We start from the raw sequence: 22217 nt of genomic DNA, 5'->3' as shown, positions 1-22217 counted from the left end.
ACACTCGCTCGAGCCCGTACGGGACACCAGGACTAGGCGTGCCCTAGCCCAAGACCCGTTAGTGACCGCTGTGAAAAGATATTAGCTGTCACTAACTGGTTAAAAAAAAAACATTTAAAGGGCTTTAATGTGTTTTTTTTTTGTTTTAGTATTAACTGATGTTTCTGTTTAAACATGCTTGAAATGTTTGTGCATCCTGCCACACGAGATATAAAGTAACCCCTTTTTACTATTTCCAATATGGCAGAGGTAAATGGAATGCTTCTACCTTGATGATTGATAATATGATTTGCCAGCTTGGAGAGAGAGTTCAACATTTATGGAAGAGAGATGAAGGTGGTACAGGCAAATATCCACCTGCTACAGTACATGTAAGCCATGTTTCATATTTTCCGTGATTTTCAGTGTTCTATTCTTCAAACTAACGTTACACTAACTTTTTAAACCACTTATTCTAGTCTAATATATCTCACATATAAACTTTTATAATTTACGTAATTAAAATTTAGTTTTATCCATGTAAATTCTAAGTAAAGTTACTACCACTAGGTGTCTCCATTCTTGTAATCTGTCCACTCCCTGCTGTCGTCCCTGGATACAGATCAGAATTGAGGGGCTTCAGAAGGTGGGGGGGGGGTGTCACTTCACTGCGTGCCATACGAGTCTCTATGGAGAGCAGGAGGGGGCAGAAGTCATCAACAGGCACTGCATTCAAGTCTATAGAGAAGGGAGAGGTGAGCAGGGGGAGGAAGCAGGAGCAGAAACACACAGACTGTTGGTAAGATTCCTATGTCACACCAGTGCTGGATTCTCCGCTACATTGCTCATTACTGCTGTATAATCTCCTCCATGCTGCTGCAACTCCTATATATGTGATCTAGATAGAAGAGCAGGATTCTCCTTTTCTATGTGTGAAGTGTATAGAATGTGATAGAAGTTAGGCTCCGCCCACTAGCTCAGATCTCTGAGAATTGCACACAGAGCCTGCAGGAGGGAAAACTGCTAAAAAAAAATGCAGAATAAAAGTCCTATAATGGCCAGAAGTAGTACACAAATATGACCGCTTATTCTGAAAAGTCATCTGCAAAGTTAGGTACCATTTTAAGTTATGGCATATTGTTTACTGTGCCTCAACTTCATGATTGGTGCAAGTCTGACCATTATGACCACAATGGATCTCTAGAACGAAGGGGTCACCCTTTCAAGGTAATTTCATACAGTGATTCAGTTTGAAGGTGGGCTTTCCTACCTTAGAAAGTGCCCTTCCACCACCACCTCACTGCTCTGGAAGCTTTAAAAACAGCAAATTAATAAGTTTGCTTCTGACAGACTGCTGTGGGACAGTCAACTCATCCTAAGGAACTTTGTCCAGGGATAGATTCTTTAGGTGACAAAGCATTAACGTCTATTTCAAAGCTACTTCTATCTTTACCTGCTATTGAGTTAGATTTTAAAATGAAGCTACTCTTTAAAATATGGTGTTTAGCACATGTTAATCTTGATAAATGTAGACGCTCCCACCGCATATTAATAGTTTCCATTTTCAGTAACCGCTTCTAACATTTATTTTGTTGCAGGCGCTTCTAGATTTGTACCTACTAGAAGATGCAGAAGAAATTAACAAACATGCAATTGTATCCTTTTCTGATTTACCATGAAACTATTGAGATTGATCCTTAAGGGTGTGTTCAAGAGCACAAATAGTTTGACCAGGATTAGGATAATGATAGATGTATTTGGTTTTAATTGATAAATCAACTGCATACTTATTTTTTAATGATGGTTATAAGAAAACTCCGGCATGGTGAAACCCTAAGTCCCTTGCCAGATCACAATCGCATCTGCAATCGTAAAAAATGGATAGCAAGGTAACTTTCCAGCGATGTGGAGCAGCGGCCAAATTCCTCCCTTCTCGGCACTTGGCTAGAGTGCTGGCAGCATGTGTCCGTACAAACTGTCAATGTTGAATCTCAAGATCATTTTGTCACTTGTTTTGCATTCACCTCATAAGTTTCCATCAACTTACCTATCACAATAAAACTGTTTTAAATTCAACGACACTTGTCTTATTAGGGCTTATGTACTTCATAGAATGAGGCGTCCCCTGCTCAGGACCCCCTCTGTTCGGCAGAACGACAAACTGCTGCGATGGTTGCCCATCATATGTGTGGCGAAATGCATGGGAAATAGATGGCTTGCTTTAGGTAAGGGTTGTCCAGGTTGGACACCCACTTTTTATCTTTATTGCAAAGCATTGTCTTTTTATTTACTAACTAACATATTTCATTTATATCTTGACCAACCTTAACCACCTGTATAACAGACCGTTTATTTCTTGTTGGATGTGATGTACTCTTTCCCAGATAAGCCGGATTCTTCCATAGAATCGTTCCCTACAGCTTTTTCTGTACCCTGTGGTCTTATAAAGCTTATTCAAGGCTTTTGGCTTCTGGATCACAATGATTATCAGGTATTTTTTATTTCTTACAAGATAATTTTCTGTTAGTTTTTAGTAAGAAAATGTGTGCATTGCCGCCCATTTACATTGAATTTGTATATGCGTTGTGCAGTTCCGTTCTGCTGTATCAGAGGAGCAGAACAAGGGAATAACTGAACCAACTGTTCCCTTGCACAACGACACAGCCGGTTGCCGACGGAACCCATTGCCTTTAATGGGGTCCGTCGGGGTGGCCGTGATTTTACCGGACACAATAGCGCAGCATGCTGCAATATAGTGTCTGGTAAACCATGCCGGATGTGTGACGTAGGCCCCTAATGGTGCCTCCGACGCAGATGTGAACAGAGCCTAAAGTGTATAGATTGCCCTACCTCTCATTACAGATCTCTAAATACACTAACTTCCCTTGAAACCGGCTCTGCTAGATGGAAAAGTCAAGACGGATTTCTACTAATTCTATTGAGTTCACTTGGCACAGTCTACTGAAATCCGCCCCCCCCCCCCCCGAAGAAGGGGGTTTCCCAGAATATCTTTTTAGATTTCTCCTACTTTAATATTTTTTTAAAAAACAATAATTGCCCTGTCTATATAATTCATTATATTTATTAGTCCTTCTCGATGAATTAGAACATCAAAAAGTTGATTTCAGTAATTCAATCCAAAAAGTGAAACTCATATATTATATAGATTCATTACACACAGATCTATTTCCAGCATTTTTTTCTTTTAATGTTGATAATTATGGCTAACAGTTAATGAAAACTCAAAACTTAGTGTCTCAGAAAATTAGAATATTATATAAGCCCAATTTCAGAAATGATTTTTAATACCGAAATGTTGGCCTACTGAAAAGTATGTCCAGTATATGCCCTCAATACTTGGCCGGGGCTCCGACTCTGCATGAATTACTGCATCAATGCGGCGTGGCAGTGGACAAACACCAGCAGATGACATGGCTCCCCAAACCATCACGAACTGTGGGAACTGGACCGCAAGCAACTTGGATTGATGCCTCTCCACTCTTCCTCCAGACTCTGGGACCTTGATTTCCAAATTAAATGCAAAATTTACTTTCATGTGAAAACTGGACTTTATAGAACACAGTGGACCAACAATTGTTGCTCAGTGGTCCAAAGTCCAGAGTCAGCGCAGCCGTCTAGCAGGAAATATTACAGCACTTAGTGCTTTCCTCTGCTGACAAGCTTTATGGAGATGCTGATTTAATTTTCCAGCAGGACTTGGCACCTGCCCACACTGCCGAAAGTACCAATACCTGGTTTAATAACAGTATCTCCGTGCTTGATGGGCCAGCAAACTCGCCTGACCTAAACCCCATAGAGAATCTATAGTGAATTATCAAGAGGAAGATGAGACACCAGACCCAACAATGCAGACAAGCTGAAGGCCGCTATCAAAGCAACCTGGCCTTCCATAACCCCTCAGCAGTGCCACAGGCTGATCACCTCCATGCCACGCTGCGTTGATGCAGTAATTCATGCAAAAGGAGCCCCGACCATGTATCGAGTGCATATGCTGTACATTTCAGTAGACCAACATTTCAGTATTAAAATATCATTTTTGAAATTTGGCTTATATAATATTCTAATTTTCTGAAACACTAAAGTTTTGGTTTAAATTAACTGTTACCATAATCATCTACATTAAGCCCTTCCCTCTTTGGCCACTTTTGACCTTCCTGACAGAGCCTCATTTTTCAAATGACATGTTTCGCTTTATGGTAACTTTGGAATGCTTTTACCTATCCAAGAGATTCTGAGATTGTTTTCTCGTGACATGTTGGACTTTGTTACTGGCAAAATTTTCTCTATTACATTCAGTATTTAATTGTGAAAAACACCAAAATTTTGCGAAAATTTTGCATTTTTCTAAATTTAAATGTATTTGCTTGTAAGACAGGCAGTTATACCACCCACAATTGTTGCTAATTAACATCCCACATATGTCTACTTTAGATTGGCATAGTTTTTTGAACATCCTTTTATTTTTCTAGGACGTTACAAGGCTTTGAACGTTATCAGCAATTTCTTACACTTTCAAAAAAATGTAAAAAGGCTATTTTTACAGGGCCCAATTCAGTTGTGAAGTGACTGAGGGTCTTTGTTATTAGAAACCCCCAATAAGTCACCCCATTTTAAAAACTTCACCCCTCAAAGTATTCAGCATTTAGAAAGTTTCTTAAAGGGAATTTGTTGCCAGCAAAACATGATTTATTTTTTTTTTTGTTAAACAATTAGTGTATAGGTGATTAAACATTGTTCTAATTTTTTTTTTTTTTTTCACGAGTCAGGAAATATTATAAATTGGATTCAATTGGATTCTAATTTATATTTCCCATTGCTGGTCACTAGATGGAGCAATTCCCAAAATTGCAGCATTGCATGTGGTAAAGAAACCACATTGCTTTATGCTGCAAAATTGGGTAAAAAGCCCTCGCTCTAGTGAGCTCTCAGCATCCCCCCCTCCTTTATCCTGGCTAGTGCCGGGAGAAACGAGGGGTTTGAACTGTCTAACCTCCTAACCTGCAGTGTAAATGAATGGAGAGGAGTGCATGATGCCGATTGGTCAGCGTCATGCACTCCTCTGTACAACGCCCACTTGGTCGAAAGTAAAAGTACGCCCACTTGGGCATTAAGAAAGCTCATTAGCATAAACCAAAATCGCTCCTAACGTTGTGAAAATAGATCGTTTATTTTCAAATAAAAAGCATTACAGCGCCCATCTCCTTATATAGGAGATAGGGCACTTATAATGTGGTGACAGAGCCTCTTTAAATTACATGTTATGTTCCTCTTCTAAAGGATCACTACTTTTGTATTTTTTTTGCTTCTTTTTTCAGAAATAAAAAATAATGAAAAAAAAACGATTACATAACTTTATTCTGCGGGTCAGTCAGATTCCGGCGATACCTAATTTTTAGCACTTTTTTAGTTTTTACAACTTTTTGCACAATAAAATTACTTTTGTGAGAACCAGAACGGTTTAATTTTTCGTGGACAGAGCGGTATGAGGGCTTGTTTTTTGCAAGGCTAGTTATAGATTATATTGGTATTTTTAAATACATGCGACTTTTTCATCACTTTTTATTCCAATATTTGTAGGGCAAAGTGACCAAAAAACAAATTCTGGTATAGTTTTTTTTTTTTGTTACGTGTTCACCGCTTGGAATAAATAACATATTTTCATAGCCAGGCCGTAACGTAAAAAATAAATCATACGTATTTGGCATCTCCGCCACCGTAATGGTCGTGATGTGAAATATGTATGGTTTATTTATTTTTTTCAATAATAAAGGACTTGATAATGGAAAAGGGCGATTGTGTTTTGTTTTATTACTTGAATGTTATGTTTTCAAACATTGTGTTTTCTCACTTGTTTTCTTTATACACCTTTTTTTACACTGCATCTAAGGGGTTAATGGCAGGAATCTGAGCTAGCTCCGGTTCCTTCTGTTACAGGTGGATGTCAGCTGTAACATACAGCTGACATCCACCGCTAATGATGCCGGCTCATCTCCTGAGCATGCGCCATCTTGCTGTCGGCTACGGAAGCATTTCCAGCTCCACCTCTGGGCTAGGCAGACCTGGAGACCAGTATTAGGCATCCGGTTGTCATTGCTGGGGTTCCGATGAGCTGCAAACAACTTAAATGCAGCGTTTGCTTTCCACCACCATATTTAAGGGGTTAATGGCGTTGATCGAAGTTAATTTGGGTCCCTGCCATTACAGCCGGGTTTCAGCGGTAATACACTGCTGATATCCGGCGATGATGGTACTGACTCTGCTTCTGAGCCGGTGCCATGCATTTGTCGTATGGATACGGCAAAGAGTTGGAAGCACTAGCTTTCCATAACGTATCCATACGGCAAATGCGGGAAAAGGGTTAAAAGAAAAAAATGCTGGAAATAGATCACTCTGTGTGTAATGAATCTATATAATGAGTTTCACTTTCTTAATTGAATTACTGAAATATATTAACATTTTGATATTTTAATTCATTAAGTGTGTGTGTGTAAAAATAAAAAAATGTTAACCGCACAGTCAGTTCATAAAGATGAGGGTGCAAGCCCACCAGGGACACGACCAAAGTCACCCAAAATTTATATTCCAAGAAACAGGCAGCACTCCAGAGATGTAGCAAAAATAGAAAAATGTGCTTTATGCCATCAGTCAAAACAGCAATGTTTCAGCTCTTCCATAGAGCCTTTCTCAAGCACATTTTTCTACATCTCTGGAGTGCTGCCTGTTTCTTGGAATATAATATATCTATATCATCTCTCATTCTTCAATAATTTTTTAAATCTATTCTTTAAGAGTAAGAAGGGTAAATAGAGAGGTATTCAGAATGTTTTTTTGTTTTCTCTTTGAAACTTTTCTCACGTTGCAATGAAAACTGCATAAAGTATATGTAAAGAATTCTCAGTTTCTGCATATTTTAAGCAAGAATCCGTAATAAATGCTTTTCCACTTCTAGAATTCAGTGGACTGTATTCTCCATCCATCTGCAAGTAGAGTTATGACATGGCAGCACAATCTGATTATAGAGGCTTTAATGTGCCAAGGAGACCACCGACAGGCCCTGCGTTATATTCAAGTGGTTAAACCTCCAATATTCAACAGCACCGAGGTCAAACTTCACATGACTGTATTTTTAGCCAACAGGTAAGGGTTTATTGCTACTGTGACATTTTAATAAGTATGATGAAATGGGTCATAGCTGTGGATGAATTCATAATGTGCGCTGGCTTTCTATTTGATCTATGACAATTTTTTCAGGCACCTTTTTGAGGCATGGAATCTACAGAAACTGCATTCTAGCCGACTGAATGTTGAAGAGCTACTAAAGCACATGTATGAAACCTGTCAAGAAATGGGGCTTATGGAAGACTTGCTGAAGCTCACCTTCACAGATTCCGAGCAAGTAAGAGGACACAAAGTTAGCATAACCATCATTGTAGACCACTGCTACAACTAATGAATTACTGCTGAAAATGGGGTTTGCCAAAGAAGTAGAAACTTTTCTATTATAAGAAAAATATCAATACTGGGAATGTTTCCTTTTCTGATTATAATCTCAAAACTTATATAATATTTGTCACTTGAAAAAATATGTTTGTGTACGAAAGGGTTATCATATAAACCAAATATTATAAGATGGGATCTGAATGTTTACTTATATGCATTAAAGAGGCTCTGTCACCAGATTTTGCAGCCCCTATCTGCTATTGCAGCAGATAGGCGCTGCAATGTAGATTACAGTAACGTTTTTATTTTTAAAAAACGAGCATTTTTGGCCAAGTTATGACCATTTTCGTATTTATGCAAATGAGGCTTGCAAAAGTACAACTGGGCGTGTTGAAAAGTAAAAGTACAACTGGGCGTGTATTATGTGCGTACATCGGGGTGTGTTTACTACTTTTACTAGCTGGGCGTTGTGTATAGAAGTATCATCCACTTCTCTTCACAACGCCCAGCTTCTGGCAGTGCAGCACTGTGACGTCACTCACAGGTCCTGCATCGTGTCGGCACCAGAGGCTACACTTGATTATGCAGCAACATCAGCATTTGCAGGTAAGTAGCTACATCGACTTACCCGCAAACGCTGATGCTGCTGCAGAATCAACTGTAGCCTCTGGTGCCGACACGATGCAGGACCTGTGAGTGACGTCACAGTGCTGCACTGCCAGAAGCTGGGCGTTGTGAAGAGAAGTGGATGACACTTCTATACACAACGCCCAGCTAGTAAAAGTAGTAAACACGCCCCGATGTACGCACATAATACACGCCCAGTTGTACTTTTACTTTTCAACACGCCCAGTTGTACTTTTACTGTAAACACGCCCATTGTACTTTTGCAAGCCTCATTTGCATAAATACGAAAATGGTCATAACTTGGCCAAAAATGCTCGTTTTTAAAAAATAAAAACGTTACTGTAATCTACATTGCAGCGCCGATCTGCTGCAATAGCAGATAGGGGTTGCAAAATCTGGTGACAGAGCCTCTTTAAGCTTTTAATATGTTTTCATTTCAATTGTAGGACTACTTGCATAAGTTTTTGCACAGAAATGGAGGTGTGCGAAATCAAGAGCTACTTTTGGTACATCATTTACAGAGAGCAAATTACATCCCAGCACTGCAGCTAAACCAGTCATTGAAAAATTATCACATGGTAAGTCATTTCTTTGGATGACCTTTGAAAACATTGTGGTTTTAAAAATGTTGTCTAACATTTTAAACTGATAATAATTCAATTTACCCTATTTGTTTAAAGGAATTATCCAGTGAATTGCAAACTCCTTTTCAAATGTAGCCCCTCTTGCGATTATCTGCTAATGCTGAGTTTAAGCTGCCAGTACCCAGCACATTTAAATATGGAATTACTTTGTGCCTATTTATGATATACCTGGTTTTGGCTGCCATGCCAGAGCAAGACCTGCTCATTGCAGCATCTTTTTTCTGACCAATGGGTCCTCCCTCCATCCGCAAGAAAGGGCAGATGCTGTGAAGAGCACCTCTCACTCTGGAAGGCTTGGCACCAAAAGATAATTCATTTGAATAGGCAATGTGTAATACCACATCTAAATGTGCAAGCACTGGCAGCGTCACCTCATCGTTGGGTTGCTGTGCATACTCTGAAGTTCTTATGCTGTAAACGCTTCGACACGTGAGGTTAGGAGACACAGCACCATGGGTATAGGCCTCTGCCCAGACATACTCTTCCCACAGACACTGTTCTAATACATTTTAGCCTAATGTCCTTAGGAGGCAGAAATAACCCAATTAGAGGAAGTCTGTCTGCAGTTTTAAAGGCCTCCAAACTTCTAACAGCGATTTATAGGGGAGAGAGAGGGAATAGTAAACATACTTTTTTTTTTTTTTTCCCCTCTGGTGCTGCGATTGCAAGTGCCACTAAGGTGAAGTTTTCCTGCACTTCATTCTACCACCCCTGCCTCTCTGCTCTGAGTGATTGCTCCAGCACTCTCCTGATTGGCTGCTAGAGCTGTCATTCAAAGCAGCGTGTGGCGCTTAAAGGGAATGTGTTGGTAGAAATATTTTTTTTTTAGTTAAACATTTATTATTTAAGTGATTACACGTTTTCATTTTTTTAATTTTTTCACAAGTCAGGAAATATTATAAATTAGATTCTAATTTATAACATTTCCATGTGCTGGTCACTAGAGGGAGCAATTCCCAAAATTGCAGCATGGTCAATGTGGTAAAGCAACCTCATTGCTTTATGCTGCAAATTTGGGGTAGATGCACTCCCTCTAGTGTCCTCACACAATCCCCCCTTATTCTATCTAGTGCCAGGAGGAGGGGTTTGAATCTTAAAACCTCCTACACTGTGTGCCGTCATTTTCTGACCGACTGCACAGTGTAGGAGAATTAGATACAGTGCTAAGCAGACAGTATAACATGAACATAATACACACATCACGTACACAAACATAAATTACCTGCTCCTGCCGCCTCCGCTCTTATTCCTTGCGTCTTCTCTTCCTTGAACGTATGGCCGGAAGCCGCCATCTCACTGTCTGGCAGCGGCTTCCGGTCCACATCAAAATGGCACTGGATTTCGCTCTACGAACAAGCTTCGTTTTGGTCTGTGTGGGAGCGGCGCATACGCCGTTCCCACACAGACGGTGTACGCTGCAGAGAATGGAACGGCTCCAGTTCGCATTCTCTATGGGGATGTATGTGCCTTATTCCATCTCTGTATGTGTCGTTAATCGACACATACAGAGATGAAAAAAAAAAAAGTGGCAGCCCCCATATGGAAGTAAAAGTAAGAAAAAAGTAGAACACAAGAACACAAATAAAATTTATGTTCATATCATATTAAAAGCAATATGCTAAAAAAATAATAATTTCATGACGCCATCCCTTTAAGTCCACCGTGGCGGGGGACTCAAACATCGGTTTCTCTGTTATTCAACTTGCATGACAGACAAGTTGTTTTTACAATGCCCTCCCTTATATTGTTCCGAGGTCTCAAAACTGCTGAGATTCCTTTTTACAGGTCTACAGCATTTTTACTTTAGTTTTATTTCAATCTGCAGTCTGGGCCGCCAATCTATCTATACTTTCCTGAGGGTGCTAGGAAACCAGGCAGTCTTCTACGCTAAGCTTCCTATCCCGCCGTGACCCAAGCCTTTTAACTGCTTCCTCATTTCCGGTAACCCCACAGTTGTGAGAGGTTACTGAAGAGGTGATCCAGTGCACATCCAAAGACTTCTAACAGATTTTTCACCATGTACACCTCCAACATCCCCCCTACTCTTGCGAGCGTGTACCTCTGCAGCATCTTAATTTCCTCTTCCTTAAAGGGAATGTGTTGCCAGAAAAACATGTTTTTTTTTTTTTAATTAAACATTTAGTGTGTAGGTGATTAAACATTGTTCAAATTTTTTTTATTTTTTTCACGAGTCAGGAAATTATATAAATTAATTCTAATTTATAATATTTCCCATTGCTGGTCACTAGATGGAGCTATTCCCAAAATTGCAGCATTGCAAAATTGGGTAAAAAGCCCTCGCTCTAGTGAGCTCTCAGCATCCCCCCCCTCCTTTATCTTGGCTAGTGCCGGGATAAAAGAGGGGTTTGAACGGTCTAACCTCCTACACTGTGTGTCGCCATTTTTTGAGCTAACACACAGTGTAGTAGGTTTACATACAGTAGTAAACGTACACGAACATAAATAGAAATCTCTTACCTGCTCCTGCCGCCGCGGCTCCCTCCGGCCCGTCTGCTGGTCCAAGTGCACAAGTCCGGAAGCCGCGACCGGAAGTAGTAATCTTACTGTCCGGCCGCGACTTCCGGTCCACAGGAAAATGGCGCCGGACGGCGCGCATTTCAAATTGGACTGTGTGGGAGCGGCGCATGCGCAGTCCCCACACAGACGGCGTACATGTTAGTGGATGGAACGGGCCCCGTTCGCAGTCCCTATGGGACTGTGGCTGCCGTATTCCATGTCTGTATGTGTCGTTAATCGACACATACAGAAATGGAAAAAAAAATGGCAGCCCCCATAGTGAAGAAAAATTGTAAAAATAAGAAAGTAAAACACAAACACACAAATAAATATAAACGTTTTTAATAAAGCACTAACATCTTTAACATATTAAAAAAAAAATTGTGATGACACTGTTCCTTTAAGGGGGATGGTTTTCCGTGCTACGCTAGTTATTACAAAATTTCTAGAAAAGGAGGAAAAAGAAAGAAGAAAGAAAGAAAAAAGCGCAAGTGTGAACGGAGACCAATGGTGTCTGGATAAAAAAGTCTTCAGAACCGGTTCTTATAGCAAAATCTCTTATATGGGTCTGATTATGGCTTATGTATAGAACACCTATTACCTAGATATCTCATCATGACATGTCATTGTGTTTAGAGGGGGATAAATTAATGGAAGTAATGTTATAAAAGTCTGTGTTGGTATCCTGGCCAGGAGACATTTTTTTAAATTATGTACATCTAGTTTGAAACAAATGTGTTTTCTCAAACCCTTTTCTTTTCCTATAAAAAATCTTTGTATTATGGATAAAAGAGGAAAGAGATATATTTATATATGAAAAATCTTTAAAATATATTTTTATATGGAATTTAATAAAACTTTATACAAAATTATTCTTATCCCAAAGAGTGCCTGGTATGTTTTGGAAAATATATATATTTTTTTCTTTTTGAATTATTGCTCTCCGAAACGGCACCGTGCTATATATGGATTGCATATTTTGGGATTTCTATTAGGTATGGTTTATAACCATTTTTTGTGTTTAGCTCATATTACAAAATTTCCCTGTGGGTAGCCTAACCAATTGTCCTTGACGCCAACAGCCTTCTCTAGGTTTTTGGTGATTTCTTTTCCTTCGCAACTTCAATGAGATCAGAGAAAAAGTCTGGCATTTTGGCTGACTCTGGACAACCATCCTCCAAAAATAAGCCCTCCTGGCATGCACGCCCTAGGCCCCAAAAGCCCTCCACTTCTGTTCCTCTTCCACTTAAATGTCTCTCCCCACGCAATCCCTCTTGGTTGGAAGAGGGGGCGATGACTTTCCTCTTAGGCCTCCTTCACGCACAGAAAATTTCTATTTAAACTGCACCAAATAAAAACGTATAAAAATGTTAGCATTTTTCTAATGTAACATGTAGTAATTTTTTTTTGGGCCGTTTTTCATTGTCATTTTGTTCAAGCGTTTTTTTTAATTGCATTTTTGAAATCCTATAGAGAAGCTTATGGGAAAAATGACAGAAAAAAAATGCCATACCCAAAGCATGCTGCATTTTGAAAAGTACTGACTAAAATGTTGCCTCAATGCCACAAACCAAAACGCTGTTGTATTTGATATTTTTTTATAGACTATAACATCTGGCCGCATTAAACACACAAAAGAAAGCCATTAAACGCAGCAAAATGGTGTGTGTGAGGGTGTGTGTGTGTGTGTATCCAGCTTTAAGGCGATATGGCTTGCCCACGTAGACGACACTTGCGTTTTGAAAAGGTGGTGTGGCCAGGTTACAAGATCGAATTCTGGGCCCTCCCTCCATTCAGGTTTTTTTTTTTGGTCAACACCACCTCCAGTTTCCAGTTTGCATGGCAGTTTTTTTTTCAGAGCTATTCCTTCTAATCCATTTCAGGGAGTAGCCATTCCCATACCAGAATCAGAATGTTTTCAAGGGTTCTACTGAACCTCTTCGGTCCCCAAAAAGGGCGTGTTTAGTCAGTCTAATCTTGGCGCTAAAGAGGTTGAACCGTTTTGTGTGCATTTGCAGGTACCAGCTTGGAATCCCTGTGTTCGCCTCACTAGTATCTTTTTTGTTTCATTCTATCTGTTATCAACCATTCCAATTTGTCTCCCTTGTTTTTAGACTGGCTACCTCCCCAAGGGTCTTTACTAAGGTACTGGCGATTATCATGGCGCTCCTCTGCGCCAGGCAAGTTTCTGTCATTCCTGAACTATCTCTTGGTGATAGCCCTCTCCAGAGAAGTCATTCCTCATCCCTTCTCAACTCATGGAATTTCTTGGGTAGATTATTAATACTAGGACAGCTAGGACCTTCCTCCCAATGAACATGATCCATTCCATCCAAACCAGGAATTCTCTCATTTCCATCCACTGTGGCATGTGGGTGCTGGGCAGTCTGGTTTTGACCTTCGACACCATTTCTTATGACCAATCTCACATGTCACCTCCAGTGAGCAATACTTACGCATTGGACCAAGTTTCCGGCGTCCTTGGGCGAGACCATACTACTACCCCACAGGTACGTAAGGATCAGTTCTGTTAGGAGACATCCAGAGCCATTATCCAGGGACGATCCTTCCTGCCTTTCCACTGGCTGGTCATCTTGACAGATGCCAGCCTCCTGGGTTGGGGGGTGGTGTTTAGGCTTTACACAGCCAAGGGCCGATTTTCGAAGCAGGAAGCTATGCTGTAGATCAATTTTCTAGGGCTGAGGGTAGTTTTCCTGGCAAACTCTCCTTAAACTCTCATTGGAAAATTCGACAGCAGTCGCCTGTTTTAACCACCTAGGGGACATGGAGGAGCCATGCGGCAATGTGAGTGTTCTCACTAATGTACTGGGTGGAAGAAAACACTCCAGATCTGTCTGCGGTGCATGTGCCGGGAGTTACTAACTGGGCAGTGAAACTGGATCCGAAGGAGTGGTCGCTTTATCCAGAGGTCTTCCTACAGATCTGTCGAAGGTGAGCGTCCCTTCTGAACCACAAAATTCCAGTCTACTTGGCCAGAGCTTGATGCCAACTAGCCTGATGCCAACTAGCCCTAGTTGTAGATTCCCTTTTCACTTCTTGGGAAGGGTACTCTCCTTTTTCTCTTCACCTTCCACTGCCTTGTGCTCTCAAGCATGTCTGAGCAGCAGGTATTCCTGTACTCTGTCATGGCTCCACACTGGACTTGGAATGCTATCCTCGTCAATATGCTTGCGGACACCCCGTGGCCTCTTCTGCTGCAACCGGATCTCCTTTCCCAAGGTCCGCTATTGCACTCTGCTTTACCTTAGCTGCATTTAACAGCGTGGCTATTGATGCCAAGGTTTGAACGTCTCGCTGTCTTCCGGAGCCTCTCGTCCAGCCTATGCTCAAAGCTGGAAAACCCCAGTCAGCCAAGGTGTATCATTGCATTTAAACTTTTTTTCGGCTTGTGTGAGCAGCGTGGTTTCCACTCCTTGATATGCTCTTTCCTTAGGATTTGGTCCTTCCTACAAATTGGCCTAGAACAGAGACTTGGCTTAGCTTTCCTTTAAGGGACAGGTCTCTGCTCTCCGCACAATCAGATGAAGACCTTTTAATGGGCTGTGTCGCATTGTGCTCTCTTCCGCCATCCCATTGAGCCCTGGGAACTTAACCTGGTCCCAAGAGCCCTTTAGTCTTCCCCCTTTGAGCCATTGCGTGACATCTCGCTGAGGTTCCTTCCATGTGGCCATTACTTGCATCAGAAGGGTATCTGAATTGGCCGCTCTTTCCTCCAAATCGCCCTTCATGTTCCATATGGCCAAGGTGGTGTTTTGTACTCTCCCAACTTTTCTCCTCCAAGGTTTATTTCTTTCTGTGATAACAATGCGGACATAGTTCTTTTGCTCCATGGTTAGGGCGGTGTGCAACTACCTGACTGCTACAGAGTTGTTCAGACTGTTTGACTCTTGGTTTGTGATTATTGAAGGGTCGCATACGGTTCTGGTAGCTTCCAAGGTTTTTATTGCTCTCTGGATACGATTTGTGATCATGGATTCCAAAAAGTCCAAAGGTATAGTTCTTCCCTTACGGGTAACCACTCATTCAACACAGGGCGTAGGTACGTCCTGGTTAGTACTGTACCAGCATCAGTCTTTCAGGTTTACAAGGCTGCTTCTTGGGCTTCGGTGCATAAGTACACAAAGTTCTACCAGATCCATACCATGGCTTCTTCTAATGCCGGCCTGAGCCATAAGGTACTCTAAGCTGCTGTGCGTTGAACGGGTCACATGGCAGGTTCTTCTTTTCGCCCACCCTCTGGCACTGTTTTAGGATGTCCCATGGTGCTGTTTCCCCTAATGACAAAAAGAAAATAGGTGTAATTTGTTTATTTCTATTGTAAAACCCTATTCTTATTGGACACAGATCCCGCCCTCAATTGTCGTGTCCCCCCCCCCCCCCCCCCCCGGTAGGGATCAGGATATGACGTTGCTTTTCACTTGTGTTTTTTCTCCTCCTGCTTTTTCCTCAATATAACTATTTAAACTAGTGTCTGAGGGGAAGGGTGTGGCCTGTGAAGGGTATAGCTGCCTAGTGTAAGCCTCCTAGTAGTAGGGGTCTATACCTATGGTGCCGTGCCCCCCTATGAATTAAACGAGAAAAGGATTTTACTGTGAATACAAAAATCCAAAAGCGGTTATTTTATAGCACATGGTCTAGAGCAGAGTTTCCAAACCTTTTCGGGCTCGAGGCACCTGAGGAAAAAAAATAAATTCTCAAGGCAACCTTACCAAACGACAAAAAAAACAAAACACTACTTTCTTAGGGTATGTTCACACAGCGGGTGTTTTTTGTTTTTGTAAGGCAGAAAATAAAAATCTGCCTCCAAATTCCTTTAGGAATTTGGAGGCAGATTTTGAATTGACAGCTTTGTTTGACTTTTTTTGCCCACATTTTTGTTAAGTCGTTTAAGCGAATGCAAGAACCACAGGCAAAAAAGCACCAAACGAGCGCCGCAGGTTTTTTCTGCCCCTATTCATTTCAATGGTCAGAGGCGGAAACCACTCGAAGACCATCAGCCCCCCACTCAGCGTAATGTGACCATCAGCCCCCCACTCAGCGTAATGTGACCATCAGCCCCCCACTTTCACATACGATTGGGCATCTGGTAATTAAGAACAAACGTCAAAGTATACCATACATTACACAGAAAGCAAGTAAAGTTAGGCACAAGCAACTAGTCAATGTCTCAGTAATTGGTCTCTCAAATCAGTGAATCTATGCGGGGTATAGAGTGCATGGCGAATCACACCATATCTGCCATATGTTATAGAACTTGTTGACACACCCTCTTTTCTTATATAGTACTCGCTCATAGGGAATAACGGAGTTAATCAGCGCCTTCCATTTAGAAACCTTAGAGGGCCTCTGATCCATCCACCTAAGGGCAATGGTTTTCCGGGCCATAAACAATATTTCCTGAAGGAGCATTCTCAAATAGGGCAACTGATCTTCAGGCAGCACCCCAAATAAACAAACCTTAGGTGAAAAAGGGACCGGCTGCTGCACTACTTCCTCAATCACTGCCATCACTTCCCCCCCAAAAGGAAGACACAAGCGGGCAGGCCCACATCATGTGCCAGAAATCAGATCTAGGAAAACGACATCTATGACATTCAGTGCTAGGGTATCTACACGTTTTATGCAGTCTTACTGGAGTAAGGTAACTCTGATGGATTACAGACAGTTGGATCATCTTATTGTTTGCAGCCGGTGAGACAGAGTGGAGAAGAAAGTATGTCTTCCCAGTCCTCCCCCGTCAGATCCTGTATCAATCCCTCCCACTTATCCTTCACCGGCAATGAAACCACTGGCCAGTTTGGCTTGTATAAGAGAGGTGTAGATGGCAGAAATCAGACCACGCGGACCCTGGGATTTAAAGACGCCTATCAACGGAAATTGTGAGAATACATGTTCTGACTTGGGATATTGACTTGTAAGAGCATGGTGCAGCTGCAAATATCTATAGAAGCATCCTCGGGGAAGCTGGAAATCATCCTACATTTGTGTAAAGGACTTAACATTATTGTTAATATAAACGTCTCCGATACTGTGTACCCCAAATCCACTCCAAAAATAAGGGGCCAGGCCTTGTAACAAGTGAGTAAGAAGAGGGTTGTCCCATAACGGCATGTCCACCTGCACATCCGAATAAGTATAAATCTGTTTTGCAGCCGTCCAGACTTGCAACGCCACCTTATGTGCGTGAAGCAGTTCTTTAATACGTCCCAGAGGACTTTCCATAACCGGCCACAGGTGGGAAAGGTGTAAATAGGTAGCTAGGTGTTCCCTATTTGGTAACGGGTCAGGCCCTATCCATAGCTTCAAATATCTCAATTGCCCTGCCAAATAATACATGAACAGATCCGGCAGTGCCACCCCTCCCATGTGTTTAGGTCGTTGCAAAGTAGAAAGACTAAGTTTAGATCTATTGGAACCCCAAATAAATGCTGAGAATAAGGCATGAAGTGTTTTAAAAAAAAGATTTGTATACCGGTGTAGCCGCATGCTCAAGGACATAGACATTTGGGAAGTATGACCAATTTAATAAGATTTATTCGGCCCATCACTGCCAAAGGGAGTGTACCCCACACTCTGAATTTAAGCCTGATATACTCCAGCAAGGGCATGATATTAGTTGTACGCTCGTCCCTATGACCCTTGTTAATAATACCTAAATATTTAAATGACTACACCACCTGCAAGCCAAACTCGGTCGCCGACCAGCCCACTACCTTAAGGGCATAAAAAAAGATTTGTTCCAATTAATACGTAGGCCAGAGAAACGTCCAAAATTATCCAATACCTCAATGGCTACCCCTCGCGAGAGACATATACAAGATAACATCATCTGCATATAGGCTAATCCTATCCTCCCGGGAACCCAGCACTGTCCCCTGGTAAGCTTGATGAGTTCTGATGTGAATCGCCAAAGGTTCTATAGTAATAGCGAACAGTAGCGGGGAAAGGGGGCATCCCTACCTAGTGCCCCTATGGAAGTAGGAGGACATTATACCAGTGATCAAAATTTGCGCCCTCGGATCTTTATATAGAATTGTTTTCCATTTAATGAAGGTCGGACCAAATCCAAACCTCCATAATGTTTCCAAGAGATATGCCCACTCGATGGAATCGAAAACCTTGGCCGCGTCGAGAGACGCCATAGCCCAGTCAGCCTTCAGCGCAGTACCGATTTTAACTAAGGATTTGAACTTTACGTATATTATCAGAGGTAGACCTCCCAGGCATAAAGCCCGCCTGATCAGAATGTATAATTTGCAAAATGCGAATGGTCTATTGGCCAGTACCTTCGCCAGTAATTTGTAATCAAGATTGAGCAGTGAGAGAGGACGATAAGAACGGCATTCACTAGGATCTTTATCTGGTTTAAGCAGAACTACCATCGGGGCGTCATAAAAACAGTCAAGCAGCTTACCAACCCTCAGTGCATGGGAGTACATTGAACATAGCGGGGGAATGAGCTGATCAGAGTAACGAATGTATACCTCTAGGGGAACCCCATCTGGGCCAGAAGCCTCACCCTTTGACATATCCTTCAGAGCCTGCAATACCTAATCAGTGGTAATATCTAGTTCCAAAACACCTCTACTTGCCTCATCGAGCTGTAGAAAAGTCAGGTTATCCAGATATGACATACAATCGCTCCATTCATAGGTGGACTGAGAGGAGTATAAATCCCGATAGAATTGAGTAAATCGAGCAGCTATTCTCGGAGTGTCAGTCAAGTCACTTCCCTGATCATCCCTGATCCTCAATATAGCCGAACTGTGAGAATTACTGTGTATCAAGTGAGCTAACAGTTTGCTAGACTGGTTACCCAGCTTGTAGTATGTTTGCCTAGCAAAAAATAGTTTCCTATCCGCTTTTTCTTGTAATGGTAATAAATACTGACGTCCCACTGTTAAGCAAGCGTTTTTGTTAGCGTCCGAGGAGTTCGCTATATACCCTTCCTCCACAGAGTTTTACATTGTTGCGCCAGATGGCCCTCTTCCCTAGAAGCCTCGCGTTTTAAATAGGATATCATAGATCGCAAGCACCCTCTCAAATAGGCCTTCAAAGTATCCCAAACGATATTTAGATCCTCAAACGAGCCGTTAGTGTCCTGAAAAACTGTCAACTGGTCCGGTATACGGTCCTGGGGCCCTATCAAGGTAATGGATGAATTTTCCAGTTACTGGGTCCAGGGGCCCAGGAAGAAGGAAGCGCAACACAACCGGAGAGTGATCCGATACCCCTCTAGTCTCATAGGCTATACCCGTTACCATAGGTACCATGAGGGAATTACCGAATATATAGTCTACACGGGATAAAGAGTTTCTACCAAGAGAATGACAAGAATACACTTTCACATTTGGATGTTTATACCTAAAAATATCTGTCCATACCATTTCAAGAAACAGCAAAATCAACATAGACGGTGTCGGCGGAGCTGAGCCAGGTCCTAAACCCCCCCTGAATCGATCAAGACTAGGATCTAAGACTAAATTAAGGTCCCCCATGCCCAGTACCGTAGCATTTGGTTATGCGGCAGCAAATGTGGCCGCCGAATGCAATATCTGCACATTTGCTGGAGGCGGAACATAAAGTCCCAGTAGAACAAAAGGTATAGTCTTAATGTATGCATGTATAAACACATCTACCTTCCTTATCCATATTAATTTTGACAGCTTCCCACCGTAAGGATTTATGTACTAACACGGAGACCCCGCGGGAATAGGATGTGTGAAATGAGTGACAGCACCATTGAATCCAAGGCCTGTGTAAAAGCCTGACTTTATCAGGCACCAGATGTCTCTTGCAAGCATATAATAAAAGGGTTACTTTTACGAATACAAGTAAATATTGCCGCCCTTTTCCGTGGATTACCCGAACGCCGGATGTTCCAGGACCTAATCGGTATAGAAGTCATTATTCATAGAAAAAACTAGCACTGCAGTGGGGAAAGGTATTCCCACAACCCCCAAATATTAGGTTATTAGTGACCGGCTTCACATGTCGTAGCACTCTAGCAGACATTTGTACTCGTAAATAAGCATAATATCGCCTACGTACGACATTGAAAACTTAAAAGACAAAACTAACATAAAAACGGTGAACGGAATCGGCAATGCAAGATGACACCTAGGCCATTGCCGAAACATGCCCCTTCCTGTGGCACTAAAGCGTAACGGGGAAGACCCCCATGCCATTTGTCAATAGAAAGACACCCTTCATAAGATACAGTAAAATGTAGTACAATACATCAGGAGCCCCACTACAGAACCTGTAGCCTGTAGAAAGTAGTAGTAAACCATACAGCTCTAAACAGTATATTAACAGTAATCGGCAATATATTACACATCCGACTAGAACTGATGACTGCCGACATCCAAGCGATCCACATCCACCTATCCAGCCGAGTCTTGATATCAGAGAAAGTTTACAGGAGGAGGAGGTAGAAAAGGAGAAAACTACAACTTCCGGACTGCATGTCCAGACTGTTGTGATATCAGAGGACATTACAGGGCGGAGGTATAAGTGGAGAGAACTAAAACTCCCAGGATGTTCTTATGGGATATCAGAGGACATTACAGGGAGGAGGTATAAGAGGAGGGAACAACAACTTCCGGCATTTCCCTAGCTCAATTTCTCACACAATTGCTAACAAATGAAAGAAAAAAAAATACTTACCCTGCCCAGCGTTAATGGCTCCTCTCCCTCCGTCGGGCTTCTACTGGGAAGCGGTGGGTGGTACTTGTAATAGACGTCCGTGTGTCACGTCTGCTACAACGTCGGGGGCGGAGCTTGTAGCAAAAAAAAAAAATATTTGTTTTCTTGCAGTGTCGCGGCACCCCTGGACGGTTCTCGCGGAACCCCAGTTGGGAACCACTGGTCTAGAGGTTGACAACCCATATAAAGTCTTCCTTGTTCCAATAGTCTCTGGTTAACTGTTTTGATATAATTCTTGGTTAAAATAACCCCAGTGGTACACATATTTTTTCCATGTGAAGATTGTTTTGTTTTTTTTTTGTTTTTTTCTTATGTCAAGTAGCCATGAGGAAATATTGTGAAAATGAAGCATGTTAGTTTTAACGTTTTTTTTTTTTTTATACTTTTTTTTTTTTTCCTTTCGTGCAGAATGATTGTGACAGACACCAGCGAGAGAGAGCAGTGGCCAGAAAGTCTATACTGGATCAATATGGCAAAATACTGCCAAGTGTGCAGCAAACTCTGGCCAGTGATAGGGCCAGACCCTATCCATCTATTATTTGGAAGAAAGGTGAATATTATAGGAATTTAACTATAGTCTGGAATTCTTCTGTTTATCTACACAAAGAAATGTAAAAGTTATAAGTGTCAATGTAAAAAAAAGTTGCTTACTTCCCTACTTTCGCTATGTTTTGCGAGAAAAAAAAGATGGATAAACATATGTTCTTCAAATTTCCACATTTTGAGTAATTCTGTTTGGGGAGCTGCGAGCTGCGAGGTTGTCTGTTTGTTTCATTCATAGTACAACGGCTTTAAAACTGGTGCAAGCAATAAGCAGAGACTTTGCCCATTGCAACTAAAGGAGTTTTTACACTGGCAGATTATTGTGCAGACGAGCGTTCGTACAAAGCTCGTTGCCGATAATTGCCCTGGGGAACGATCAGCAGATGAACGAGCAAACGCTCGATCGTCGTCTGGTCGTATCGTTTTAAAAAAGTAAAATGTTGTTGCATATATGTTGCAAATACTGATCGCATCGGCCAGTGTAAAAGGCCCTTAACCTCTGTGTCTTATGTTTTTCTAACTTTAAAGAGGCTCTGTCACCAGATTATAAGTGCCCTATCTCCTACATAATCTGATCGGCGAAGTAATGTAGATAACAGCAGTGGTTTTTATTTTGAAAAACTCATTTCTGAGCAAGTTATGAGCAATTTTAGATTTATGCTAATTAGTTTTTTAATGACCAACTGGGCGTGTTTTACTTTTGACCAAGTGGGCGTT

At 41.7% G+C, this 22217-nt stretch overlaps 1 protein-coding gene across 2 annotated transcripts in view; it reads left to right on the top strand.

Moving 5' to 3' along the window:
- The window catches only part of AHCTF1 (AT-hook containing transcription factor 1), a 224478-nt gene that overhangs the window by 94654 nt on the left and 107607 nt on the right, over positions 1-22217 (top strand). For both annotated transcript variants that reach the window (XM_075862729.1, XM_075862728.1), the window contains exons 18-24: positions 248-371; positions 1578-1634; positions 2324-2470; positions 6950-7137; positions 7252-7396; positions 8514-8645; positions 21366-21507. In XM_075862729.1, the coding sequence (XP_075718844.1) occupies positions 248-371; positions 1578-1634; positions 2324-2470; positions 6950-7137; positions 7252-7396; positions 8514-8645; positions 21366-21507 (935 nt within the window). The remainder of the gene's footprint in view (positions 1-247; positions 372-1577; positions 1635-2323; positions 2471-6949; positions 7138-7251; positions 7397-8513; positions 8646-21365; positions 21508-22217) is intronic.

This window comes from Rhinoderma darwinii, chromosome 4 (assembly GCF_050947455.1).
Source record: "Rhinoderma darwinii isolate aRhiDar2 chromosome 4, aRhiDar2.hap1, whole genome shotgun sequence".
In the NCBI taxonomy this organism is placed as follows: Eukaryota; Metazoa; Chordata; class Amphibia; order Anura; family Rhinodermatidae; genus Rhinoderma; species Rhinoderma darwinii.
The sequence above is the reverse complement of the archived record's forward strand: the minus strand, read 5'-3'. Positions and strand labels throughout refer to the sequence as shown.